This window comes from Cucurbita maxima, unplaced genomic scaffold (assembly GCF_002738345.1).
Source record: "Cucurbita maxima cultivar Rimu unplaced genomic scaffold, Cmax_1.0 Cma_Scf00004, whole genome shotgun sequence".
Lineage (NCBI taxonomy): Eukaryota > Viridiplantae > Streptophyta > Magnoliopsida > Cucurbitales > Cucurbitaceae > Cucurbita > Cucurbita maxima.
This window is the reverse complement of record NW_019272020.1, coordinates 6022773-6036397: the sequence shown is the minus strand read 5'-3', so window position 1 is coordinate 6036397 and position 13625 is coordinate 6022773. Positions and strand designations below refer to the sequence as shown.

Below are 13625 nucleotides of genomic sequence, written 5' to 3'. Positions count from 1 at the left end.
TTTTTTTTTTTTTTTTTTTTTTTTTTTTTTTTTTTTTTTGGACAAGAGACAATTTCATTGATGAGTGAAATTTAGAGGAGGGATGTATAATCCAAGATGTTTACAAAAGACCTTCCCAATTTGCAAGGAGGGAGGTATAACTATAGGAAGTAAAAATATTAGACAATTTACACCAAGATATAGCTTGGTAAACAACATTGTCGAAAAGTTTTGTGTAGGTCTGTGTCGTTTCTGCAAATATTCTCTAATTTCTTTCTTTCCACAGATTCCAAAAGAAAGCCATAATGAGGTTTTTCCATAATAGGGCTTTTGCGTTCTTGAAAGGGTGGTACGTTAAGGCCATATCCAAAATATCCTTTTCCCTAGGAAATGTAAGATGTCACCCGAATATATTAAGAACCGTTGTCCAGAAATTTTGAGTGTATGTGCATTGCATAAACAAGTGACTTTGTGATTCGTTTAACAAAATAGCATAAGATGTAGAGCAACTATACCTCTACCAAAGGAATATCAGATTCTTCAGATTCATGGGGCATTGAGGACAGTTTCTTCCTCATCAAATCATAAATATATAGCAAATAATGTGTATCTTCCCTTGCATATCTGTGATTAAAAGATGTCGAGTTAAATGAAAGTGAACAAGGATACAACAAAATAATGTACAATCAAAGAAAACTTCAAGCAATACCACACGCTTTAAAGCATTTACACTTTCACTTGGGTAATTTGCTCGATGCATCCATGACTTGTTGGACATTTACAGGGAAAATAGAATACTAATTACCCCAACTACCCTTACAGAAGACTCCATATGAGAAAATTTCATTGATCTTTTAACTCGAGCATCATCGCAGACTAGCACCCTATTTTCTCCTAACTGAGATTGTTTTAACTGTAGATTACGAGCTTTAAGATTTTATAACATTTATTTTGTCTCATTCTTCAACTTCACAATAAAAATTGTCAAGTGCACCCACGCAAAGACTACTGGAGGGAAAAATAAAACAATAGAATACTTTGCATCTTCAAAGAGAAAAAAATATAAACAAAGGTGTACTACTAGGGTAAAAAAACTACATGGCAAGAACAAAAGACATTTATACCTCAGCATCTCCTCAGGAAGAGGTCTTAATCTCCAGTCTGCATTCTGGTACCTGTAACAAGTTTTAACTGTTAAAGCTACAAAAAAGACCCATCCACGCACGCAGCATCCAGATGCTGAGAGAGAGTCCCTACTCTTTATTAGCTGCAACACCACAAAAGTGATGAAGGAGATACTCCAGACTATTTCTTTCCAGTTTCAAAACTCTTGAAGCCTGAGGACAAAAAATGTGAATGTACATGTCGAAAGTTATTCGTTCTCTGCAAGTTAAGATACAGAGAAAGAAGACCCTGCATCCCCAAAAGAAGTCTAAAGCTAGACAATCCTTGAAAAGATAATCATAAATCAACAACTTATCCAGGAAACAAAATCCAAGGACCACTAGCCAAGCATAACAAGTAGAGCTTTATTTGATGGCTGGAAAAGCAGGCAAAACCTGTAAAAACCATTAAACTTGGAACATTGACATAAGGATACACCCAAGCAAAGAATATAGTTTCAAAAAATGATTGCTAAGTTTGATGAATTTTTTTATAATCAGAAATTCACAGACGCTCTAGTTCCTATAATCAATGGAAAAACTGTATTAAATTATCAGGATACCTCTGAAAAAAAAAACTATAGCCAGAAGTTGCCTAATTTGTGAAGACAGAGAAAAAGGGGATGATAAAAGACCAAAAATAGAAACTTGCATGGTAATTCGATGATATTAAGATACTAATGCAAGAACTAAAGCACAAGTGCAGAGAAAGGAAGAATAGGTAGATACTGTAACCTGACAACCATTTTTTTCAGGTAGATAAACAAAACAAAAAGACAAAAGGATATGAGGGCAAAACCTCCCAAGTCCACTAAAATACAAGTAGGGACCTCAATTAAATGGGGGAAAAAAGGGATAAAGGTCCCATACTATTTACAATTAGCTTGGGTATAACTAACTATATGCATCTGAGGGAATAAGCTCAAGCAAGAACCTAGGAATGAGATTGTAACTTGCAGACCATAATCCAAATGTAGACGTAAGAGAATTTGACAAGAGTGATAACCATAAGAGGACAAAAGAAGCATAACAAATACTTGATAATGGCTTTAAAAACACCACCTGCCCAGTGTCAAATAAGTTGCAAATATAAATCCCAAAATCCCGTTGAAGCCACACAATGTCTCGGTCTGCTCCATGCAGCACCTAAATGAGTATAAATATTACAATAAAACCCCCACGAAAACTAAAATGACAACAAAAAAACATTTCTTCTCCCAATGTTTACCTTTCTCTTTGAAGGATCCTTGAAAACCTCTCTCAAATAGGGCCCCACATGAATTCTAAGCTTCAATGTATCAACTACAAAATCCTCAGTTCTTGTAGAAATTTGCATCAGACAGGTAAGTCCTTGAAAAGATCGATACTGATTATGCTCCAAATCAACCTAAAAGATTAATAACGTGCATCAATAGACAGAACACAGAAATCAAAGTTGCAAAGAAAATCATACCATGAGAAATTCTAAAAAGAGTACTATGTTCCATTGCAAATTAACGCCAATCTCTGATTTATTTGATAATAGAGCAACAGATCTTGAATTCATATGCATTTTATTGGTTTCTTCCCCAACTCAAATTAATAAGGCAAAATGTGAGCTTGAGAAGTAAGCATTTGGACCGCCAAACCCATTTAAAACACAGTCTAAATACAGGCAATACAGAATAATTACTTCTGATCATATATGTTTCTCATAGAATTAAATTAGTAATAGTTTTGTACCGCAAATTCGTTTTCCCGTCGCAATTTAGCTGCCAATTTTTTCAAATCATTAACTTCCTCAATGAATTTGAAAGGAGTGCAATCCAAAGATGGTGGATAAACAGGTTGAAAATCTTCATTAATCTTATCGACAAAGTCCAATACAGATAGCTTCTCCTGCACATACAAGTAAATTGAAGTAAGCAACAACTGTCAACTTCCACAAAATGATATCTGATCATGAAAAATGGATACACACAATATACATGACAATCCGATTGAATCCCAACGCATCCCCACTAAACCACGGACCATATTTACAAAGGATAAGCCAAAAACTTCTGGCCATTAAAATTTGGTCTTGTCTTAAAGGAGCCACTAAAATGTAGTCTTAACTTTCTAAAGTAATGCAAAGCACCAAGGTCAGTTAACTTGAGCGAAGCGTAATCTTCTTCCTCCCTTGTAATCAAAATAAATGGAAAAAGTAACACTTTAAGGCCACAGCAAGCCAAAAGGGGGTTAAACTAACCAGTGGATGTACAAACCGCGAGCCATCTTCACTCCTTTGCAACCAGACATGCTCAAATGGCTGATTTGCATTATTAACCAAAATGTTGAACTCGTCCTGCGGTCTACGGATAGTCGGTATATGAAATGGCACTTTCGGCTTCACCCCCAAAGTTTTCCTGTCCTTGGTAGCAACCTTCACACTAGACTCAAAAGAATCGTGCACCTCGTCTCCATGACTCGGACTCTTCTTCTTCTTCCCACACACCAACTGAAACCCATCATCAGCATCCGCCGTCAAAGCCACTGCCCTCCCACTCTCCTCCTCCTCCTCCTTTCGAATCCTCTGAAACTCGTCCAGCGACACATCGAACCGCTCCAAAATCTCATCGTTAACATTAACCAACCAATCATACGCGTCATCGTTATCCTCGGGGAACGCCATTTCCTTGCCCCAAACTTCAGCCGACGAGCCAATGGTCTCGAGCATCGACTGAGATTGCCGGTCGATGCTCCGTATCGGGATTTTGAATTCATCAAAGTTGTAATAAAAGTGAAAGTCTTTGCCAGCCGGAATACCCTGGGAAGAGCCGGCGAGCTTCGACAAAGACGAGCCGAGAGAACCACTGGTTAGGGATTGCAGAGTCTGAGCCTTCTGTGAATCAGACTGATCGACGTCCATCCTGTAGCTCAGAGATACCCCGCCGGACGTGAGAGGGATCCCCGTTGAGGTATCGGCGGTTAGGGTTCCGGAGAAGAGTTGCAGAGAAGAACTTCGTTTCCGCTGCGCATATACTTCACTGTGCGAGAGAGAGAGGAGAAGGAAAACGTTAAAATGAAACTGAAAGAGAAGAAATGGGTAGAGAGAGAGAGACAGAGAGAGAAAGGCAATCACGTGCGAGGACCTGACTGCACGTGACCTCGACCCCAATCAGATTGTGTCATAACAAATTAGTTCAATTCCCTCTGCTCGGACTGTTTTGAATGTAGAGGATCCAGGTTGGTTAATTTAGTAAAATATCATAGATTAAAGAAATACATCTCCATTCGTATAAAGTCTTTTGGGGAAGCCCAAAACAAACCCATGAGAGATCATACTCAAAGTAAACAATATCATACCATTGCAGAAAGCCATGTTTGTCTAACATGGTATCAGAGTCATGCCCTAAACTTAGTCATGTCGAACAAAGAATTATGAGCCTCGAAAGTGTAGTCAAAATTGTCTAACAAAGGGTGTACTTTGTTTGAGGGCCCTAGAGAAAGAAGTCGAGCCTCGATTAAGGGGAGACTATTCGAGAGCTCCATAAACCTCAGGGGATAGTGTACTTTGTTCGAGGGGAGGATTGTTGAGGATTATTGAGAGTGAGTCCCACATTGGCTAATTTAGGTATTTTGTTCGATGGGAGGATTGTTGAGGATTATTGAGAGTGAGTCCCACATTGGCTAATTTAGGTATTTTGTTCGATGAGAGGATTGTTGAGGATTATTGGGAGTGAGTCCCACATTGGTAGCTAATTTAGGGAATTTAAGAAATGATCATGAGATTATAAGTAAAAGAATATATCTCTATTGGTACGAGGCTTTTGCGGAAGCCTAAAGCGAAGGCATGAGATCCATTGGTAGCAAAGTCATGAGATCCATTGGTAGCAAAGTCATGAGATCCATTGGTATGAGGCATTTTGGGGAACCAAGCAAAGCTTCCCAAAGCAAAGGTATGAGATCATTGGTATGAGGTCTTTTGGAGAAACTCAAAGCAAAGTTATGAGATCCACTGTTATGAAGCATTTTGGGAAGCCTAAAGCAAAGCCATGAGATCCAATACTCAAAGTAGACAACATCATACCATTGTGGAAAGTGGTGATTTCTAATATTGAAAGCATCGTTCGGCTCGTTCAAACTGTTTTGAAAGCATTTTTTTTTTATCAAATTGTTTACAATTGATTTTAATATAATTACGTGTTGTTGGCTTCACGATTAGGTTGGTAAGCTTGAGTTTTCAAACCTAAAGATGAAATTGGATCATATGAAACTAAACCGAAGAACATTCAACACAAGAAATCTTAGGAGTACCAAGTGAGTCTGAAATTGTTTGAATACCTACGAGCTAGTTTGATGAAATTATATGTTGCATAAAAATATGTTTACTACGTGTTATTATATTGATATAACTATGTATGATTTAGTTGATATATTGGGATTCTATATTTGTAAACTTCATGACCATAATGATGTAACCATGTGTATGATTTACGAGGCATCACGAATGAAATGCTATGATTTTATATGTTGCCCTCATAGAGCACATGGGTCGTGACATATGGAAGTATTATATAACGGAACCTCAAGCATATTGTGTGTACATCAACCATAAATTACTCATTCTGATATGTTCGAAATGATGCATACTTAAAAGAGAGATTTTGGGTCTTATTTCTTCTTAGAGTTCACCTCCACGAGTATGGGTAAACCTACACACATGCTTATTATCTGATCGGGCCCACGTGCGTGTGAATAGACCATACGTAGAAAATAATATACACCTCAATCTACCCGATAATAAAATTTGAGCCAAATACTATATTCATGATTTTAGATCGAGTTTATAATTACATATGTTTACATTTCTTGATTCAAATAGTGGAGTCACTTGTTAAGTATTTTCAAATATTCCATATTATTAGTATTCTCTCGACAAAGACTATTTTAAATATGAATATTTGAATTCATGACAAATTTTAAGATAAAATGATTTTAGATAATTTTCTTTGATATGATGCCGGAAATAGACCGATTTTATATCACCCTTCAATTCGAATTAGCAAAAGCAATGTCTCCTTGCATAATATGGATTCCAAACATTCATGATCTGGATGTGAATGCGTCGAATTACTTATCTTTTGGTCTATTAGTGAACTATCTCTCGAGGGATTGTGAAAGATGTTCCACTAGAAATATTCTTGTTATTGCTTCGACCCATATTCCCCAAAAAGTGGATCTCGCTCTAATAGCTCCGAATAAATTAAATACATGCATTAAAATACGAAGGCTTCTTATTCCACAACAACGAAAGCACTTTTTCACTCTTTCATATACTAAGGGATTTCACTTGGAAAAGAAAATGTTCCATACTAATGGATTCGGTTCCATAACCATGAGTTCCAATGTACGAGATCTTGTAGCACTTACCAATGAGACCCTATCGATTAGTATTATGCAGAAGAAATCAATTATAGACATCTGCTATTCACTTTAATTTAATTTTATAAGACTTTAATTAAATTTTATAAGGATAAAGTAGAGTCATTCCTTCCGATGCCAATTGTCTGTCAATCATACAAATTTGTTTTATTTCTTATTTTATATTTAATCAAGTATTATTCTTTTTTTTTTTTTTTTTTTTTACTTTATTTCTTTTTACAAAAATTATTTGAGATATGGAAATGAAAAATGATTTTCCTCCGTTTTCGTTCATTTTGGAAGAGAAGTCCTCTTCGTTTCATATCTCAAATAATTTTATAATCCCTAACGACAACTAAAAACGAAGAATAATGTAACGGAGAGAAGAAAATGAAGAGAGAAGAAAATGAAAAGAGTGGAGAAAGATAGGAGGAAGTGGAGAAAGAAGATGTTTTTATTATAATAATTAAAAAATTAGTGACAAATTAATTTTTAATTAAAAAATGTGTCACGGTGTCAATAATTAACCGATGAACCAAGAGTGTTACAACATACAAACCAAAATAAAATATCTTAATTTGAAAACGTGACGTAATACTGTGTGTATATACATATATATTATTATTTTTCTTTTTTTTGGGTGCGCTCTTCAATTTACAAGCGTAAAGATATACAAAATGTCTCTTGTTTGTTTAGTAGCTTTTTTTTTTAATTAAATTAATAAAAATATTTATAAATTTTGTATTTCACTTAAAACTTCCAAAAAATCCATTAAAAAAAAGATGTAAACATTCTTAAAATTGAAATTATGCATGAAAAATATCCTACTGAAAAGTGGCATTAAAGCATTTTTCTTCCCAAAAAAAAAAAAAAATTGTTACATATGAAGGATATCGTGTATATCTATACCTCAAATAAGATGATAAATGAAAATTTGTGGGACCCCTATGCAAAGAATAGTATTTTTTTTAAAACATATTTCTCAAAAAAAAAAAAAAAAATCACAATATTTTTAAACTAAAATTCAATGATGATATTTTTGGACGATTATTTTAAAACAAATTATCTATTTATCGATTTAAGAGTTAAATGATGACTAAAACTTTTGAAAATTGAAAAGAAATTATAAAGCAAATTACAAAATTAAGAGAAATTAAGATTTATACTAATTTACCCAAAAAAAAAAAAAAAAAAAAACTCACCGAACATGACAGTAGCTCATGAGGATTTTATTTTCAACCCCAAGTGTCCAAAATTGAACAAGAAAACCAAATTCCATTGTCACGTTGTTCTGTGGGGGCCCAACTTCGTGTACTTGCAAAAGACAAGACAAGGATATGAGTTTGACCTCACACGCAGAGCATCAGAATGAACAATCAAAAAGATGGCCAAACTAGGAAGGAACGAAAAAAGATGAATGGAGGGTTACCCTTTTTAAGTGGAATGGCTGTCACTCTCAGGTAGCTTGCCAACAACACGGACGCGGATGACAGGGATAGAGTCCCACCATTCCTTCAGTCGTCTGTCCCCACCGCTGTGGGTATCCTCAGTTTTCTTCCGTAGCCTTGAGGTCATGAAAAACCCATATAATGTTGACCCCATTATTATGTACTTTGTTGGAACTAATGCCAGTGTTATTGCCACGCCGCATAATACCGACATCACAATGTCTGAATGCTGCAATGATCCCCACAATAATACAAATTGTTTTTACAAACATTCAAACACAGTCTCTGGTCTGATTGAACTATGCTCAAAATAATCATTAGCCCGAGAATCATGAACTATGCTCTATGCTCAATATGACCATTAGCATGAGAATCATGAACTATGCTTAGAATGACCATAAGCACGAGAATCATGAATCATGCTCAGAATGACCATTTACACGAGAATCATGAAACTATGCTCAGAATGATCATTAGCATGTGAATCATGAACCATGCTCCGCATGGCCATTAGCACGAGAATCGTGAACTATGCTTAGAATAACCATTAGTACGAGAATCATGAAAGAGGGACCATTTACCACAAGAATCATGAATTATGCTCAGAATGACCATTAGTACGAGAATCATGAACTACGCTCAGAATGACCATTAGTACGAGAATCATGAATCATGCTCATAATGACCATTAGTACGAGAATCGATCAAAAAAAATGTGAAATTAATGATTTTTTCTAAAATTGTTCATCCCTCTTTTGTGAACTCAAATAAATTTTGTCACTCAATTTCAATTTAACTAATAACTATTACCTTCTAAAACCATTTAATAACAATTTCGTAATCGAAAATCATTGAGGGGGGAAACCAATACCGATTCTTTCATCCAATATAGACAACTTTTTTTCAAGTTGAGACCATGGAAAAGGTGGTCTCCGTTCCAATACCTACCAATGTTTTATTTCCATGCATGGCAAGTAGCCTCTCATTGGATGCCATTGGATGATGATGACTGAACTAAAATCTAAACTAGCCAAGAGTTTCAAATGATTATGACAATAATCGGCCAACTCGATGTATTTGGAAATGTTACTTCGAAGTTGTATATTTGCTACCACCTAGTTTGAGCAAATATATATATACCCAAAGGAATGTAAGACTAAATCTCATGAGAATCGAATGGTTAGATCTTTTTCAAGAAACATGTGAAAAAAATTTAGTAAGGAAATGTGAGTATACCTTGCGAGTTTTGGATATGAAAATGGACCAAAACTTCAACACTGCAATGTTTACAGTCTTCACAATCTCGTGCACATTTTGCAAACCTTGTTGGGCAGCCACTATGCTCTCCATTGTACTTTGGTCAGTGGCAGTGCAGACCACAATCTCGTCACAGTTTTCCCGAATCTTTTCCATTCTCGCTTGAAACATCGCCATGACCACCCAAAATAGGAAGGCAGCCACGGCCTTGCCGAACCACTCCCTACATCCGTGAATGTACATTAGTTGGCATCTTGATACGAGGAAAACTTGAAGAATAGGAGATTTGGTGCAAACAAAATGCTAAGACAGAACTTACTTATATGTAATTATCAAAGACACAGTGAGCACAATAACAGTAGCCACTGGGCTTTCCCATTCAAGAACTTCTTTGAACCAAGATAACCTGCTATTGAGTGGCTTTAGTAGCTCCTATATCATATTATCAGATTGTGATTTTAATATTAATAGATAGAGAATAAAATTCTTTAAACATTTGCTTAGAATAAGATGCTTACCATGAAGATAAATACACTTTCACCAATTCCCTCCTCTTTCAGTCCTACAGCAGTAGCCTTGGCAACTGCAACTTTCTTCTCTTCTTCTCTGGCCTGATTAATGGCATTCTCTAAGGAGGACCGAGATTCATCAAGTTCAGTACTTATATTACAAACTTTCTCCGTTACTTCTACACTACAGTCGGATAGTTGTGATATGTTCAAATATCTCAGGGCTGAAGTTGCACTACATGGCCGTCCACTATTCGGCAACTTCAGATTCTCAGCAAGTTCTTCTAGAACATAGTCACCCTTTGGTAGCTCGTCACATAAGGCAAAGATTAAGAACTTTGTAGGAACCGGTGGATATATTCTAAGCAGTTCTCTGGCTGCATGAAGCCTTATAACCCCTAATATTGTTCTTGAATGCATCTCCCATGCCTGTATTGGACTTTCCACATTAAATTTCCGTAAAAAACGATGCAAGAGAACAATCTCCTTTATTAATGCTAGCCAATGATCACGTCTTGTAGAACTTGTTATCTCTGGAAACTCCAGCACAACTTCCTCTAATCTATAACAGTGTGACAATATTTGGATTAATAATAAATTAAAGCATTTCTTTTAGACCAATTGCTCAATCATCGCCCAAAAAAAAACTCACATCGCAGGGGACTCATAGACTATTGCCTTGTCAAATATTGGGGCACCCCAAGGTCCTGTGGAAGCTGGCTTTACACTGTGCAGAGTGTCCCTTGATAGTTCTATCTCAACTGCATTTTCATATGCTATCACTCCTGAAGCCTCAAAATAGAGGCTGTAGTTGGTTAATGTAAGCCTTCCTGAGACAGAAAAACGACCTTCCTGTTTGGACATGTTCTCAATGATAGATCAATCAAATGGGAGATGGATCAACGAAAATTTGCTAAATCTAACCAGGCCAACTTGTTGATCCAATGTGGCGCACAACCCTTTGTGAGCTAGCAGTCCCCTCCACGTGTAATATGAACTCATCGTCGCGTAATTCTACTCCCTTTGGCGTTGCCTGTTTCTGCAGATGTTTCATGCATCTGGAGACGATAGATTGAACAAGAGCCCAAAAAAAGTGAGAAAATGATTCAGAAGTTGTATTGATTAAATATAGATATCTAATTACCTATAACTAACAAATTTTACCTCTCCTTACCAGGTTTGGGGACTTACTGATAGTGTATGTAAACTTTTAGATACAATGTCTGGAAGAGAAATGCTAATTAAGTACTCTCTCTAGAACTACTTTGAAGCTCTTCCAAGTGTTCTTAAAAACTTCTTAATCCAATGTTATGAAAAACTCGACAAATGGCTTTAGTTGGCTAAAAGAGTTTTCACAATTTTAAAAGTTATATCAAACTCACTTTCCTCAAATCTCTTGAGGAAGTATTTGAACAATTATAAAATAAATTGTAAAATGGCAAGGAGAAACACTCTCTATAATTCATTTATCTCAGCCTCAAAGAAAAACAACGCAAACCTTCTATATTGGCAGAGGGAGAAAAACTCCTGCGCTCATACAATACAAACGGTCTGAGTAAAGTAGAGTAAACTAACAATAGACGTAACTATCAAATAAACAGAGAAGGCAAGTGTCCATTAGTGTGCTATCTTAAGTGTGGTACAGAATTCCCATTAACGTCATAACCACAACTACAGGAATGTTATATAATTGATAACATATAAATGCATGGTACCGATGACATCGAGATTAAATGTACCATTTTACTACGATAGTGCTGGCTAGGTCATAAAAGGTAAGCGTAAACCTAAAATTATAATGCTTCTCCAGTCAATGAAACTAACGTGTTTCTCGCCTTCCACTCCACTGCGCTAAAAATGGAAAAAGTTGAATTAAAATTTAGAACAAGATATAACTAATACTTGTCAATTTCCTTCAGAAATTTATCATATGCTGGGAAATGAAGCCGGTGTCCAGCTGGTGCTGTTAGAGTTTCGAATGTGAATCTTGCATTGACAAGATCCGATACTAATGGAACTAAAGAACCTAACCACACAAATGCATCTTCTCCAACATCTGGATCGTCGTTAACCTGCCAAGATAATAACAAAATTGGGTGTCCGAAGGCGAGAGAGAGACAGACAGGCAAGAAAATCACCAATAATCCATCAAAATGTAATTAGATGGTTCGTCCAATCACACACGAGTCTTACAAGCAACGGTATAAGGTCCGAATAGAAAAGAGGGATCTCATCTTGCTCGGGAGGCACATTAGCTGCTATGATTTTATTCTTCTCTTCTTTCGCCTTCGCCACGCACTCCTGTAACATCGACGACAAAGAAACATAAAAGTTATACACAAGCAACTCAATATTACCGATGCATAAGGAAGAGCTTCAGCACGAAACTATCAACTGGAAAGAAACTTAGAAAACTAAATAAGATTTCAAATATCACATAATAACACCATAGCCCAACTTTTGCAAGGCATTACAAAAGAACAATCGCTGCAACTAGAGTCAAAGACAATGTATTCTCCCGGTAACAAAATCAAATTTCGGAACATTTTAAACAGAAATGTGGAGGAATATATCTTAAAACTAAATCGATAAAACCGGCAAATAGGAGCCTAATAGAGAACTTCTGAACAAGGTTGAGAAGTGCGTGTACACGTACGTACCTTGCGAGACTCTTCATCTTCAGAAGTAGGCATCTCCCAAGCAAGCATCATATCAAAGCTGAAGCGGCTAAACGATCCATTGCCAATACCTTCCTCCAAGTTCCGGCACATATCCGCCAGAGCCTTGGCGCTACAAAACTCCACGAACTTCCTCGAATAGGTTCTGGTCTCAGGTTTCCACGAAATCTCAAACTCCTCCACCAATCCTTCCACCGAACTACCGGCTTTCCTGTACAAGTACAAAATCATTTAGCAATCAAAACCAGGCTCAATCGGTCTGTACAAGCCACAGAACAAGAAGAATAACATTGAAGTGCTTTCGATTTGAGAATGAGCGAAGAAGAAGAAGAAGAAGAAGAAATTATCTTACAGAGCACAGCGTTGGACGACGTCATTGGCGATGGAAGACAGTCGCTTCCAAGAGGTCGTCGCCATTGTTGCGGTGATTTCGATTTGCCGAGACATAGGAATGTAGAACGAAGAAGCTTTTCGGTCCTAATGGCTACGCAGTGAAAGGTGCATGTTGTACGTGTCTATATACCACTCGCTGACGTGGCATATTCCTCATGCAACGCGCATGCCACGTAAGACCTCTATGGCTTGGAAATTGGGTAGAATCTCAGGTTTGTCGCTTATGAAGTTAATGTTTCCATTTTTTTTTTACCAATAATAATATTATCAATTTTTTCTTTTTTTGTTAAAAACCTATTTAATGTTGTGACCATAATAATTAAATTAGTGAACGGGACTTTCATCCAACACGATTCACAATGCTATGATATTGTCCACTTTGAGTATAAGCTCTTATAGCTTAGCTTTGGGTTTCTCCCAACCTCATTCCAATGGAGGGAGTATTATTTGATTATAAACTCATGATCATTCTTAACTATTTGATTAAAGCATTGGTAACGTTCTATAATGAACCCTTCAAACAACATTTCTTATTTCACATGAACAGGATCTGTGCAGCACTAAGAGTATTGATTATTAGGGTTTGTGAGAAATTCTCACGACAACTAAGGCGCGGGTGGAATTTGGTTGAAGGCTCGATGATTTGAGGGGAATGTTAGGGAGTTCGGAGGACCATTCTTTTTGTTTTTTTCTTTAAAAACTATTGTTATAAAAGAGGGAAGAGAATAATAGAACTATCAGAGAGATTTTAGGGCTTAAATATTTAATAATATTGTATGCTTGTAGTTAAGTGCGAGTTAACATGTTTGAGTT

The 13625-nt window shown here is 36.5% G+C and overlaps 2 protein-coding genes across 2 annotated transcripts in view; both read right to left on the bottom strand.

Moving 5' to 3' along the window:
* Positions 1-4201, bottom strand: part of LOC111478169 (protein RRP6-like 2) — an 8494-nt gene extending 4293 nt beyond the window's left edge. Inside the window, exons 1-7 of the mRNA XM_023122315.1 lie at positions 3373-4201; positions 2865-3020; positions 2371-2529; positions 2205-2288; positions 1237-1316; positions 1104-1154; positions 495-603 (exon numbers count right to left, since the gene is read on the bottom strand). Of these exons, the coding sequence (XP_022978083.1) occupies positions 495-603; positions 1104-1154; positions 1237-1316; positions 2205-2288; positions 2371-2529; positions 2865-3020; positions 3373-4032 (1299 nt within the window). The 5' untranslated portion in view covers positions 4033-4201. The remainder of the gene's footprint in view (positions 1-494; positions 604-1103; positions 1155-1236; positions 1317-2204; positions 2289-2370; positions 2530-2864; positions 3021-3372) is intronic.
* Positions 4202-7797: 3596 nt separating this feature from the next.
* Positions 7798-12882, bottom strand: LOC111478184. The gene is made up of 10 exons (XM_023122339.1): positions 12772-12882; positions 12402-12630; positions 11935-12042; positions 11644-11813; positions 10666-10799; positions 10394-10571; positions 9751-10303; positions 9552-9664; positions 9212-9455; positions 7798-8204 (listed from the first exon to the last, which is right to left on the bottom strand). The coding sequence occupies exons 1-10, from the start codon at positions 12864-12866 to the stop codon at positions 7962-7964; spliced, it is 2067 nt and encodes a 688-aa protein (XP_022978107.1). The 5' UTR covers positions 12867-12882; the 3' UTR covers positions 7798-7961.
* Positions 12883-13625: the final 743 nt, after the last annotated feature.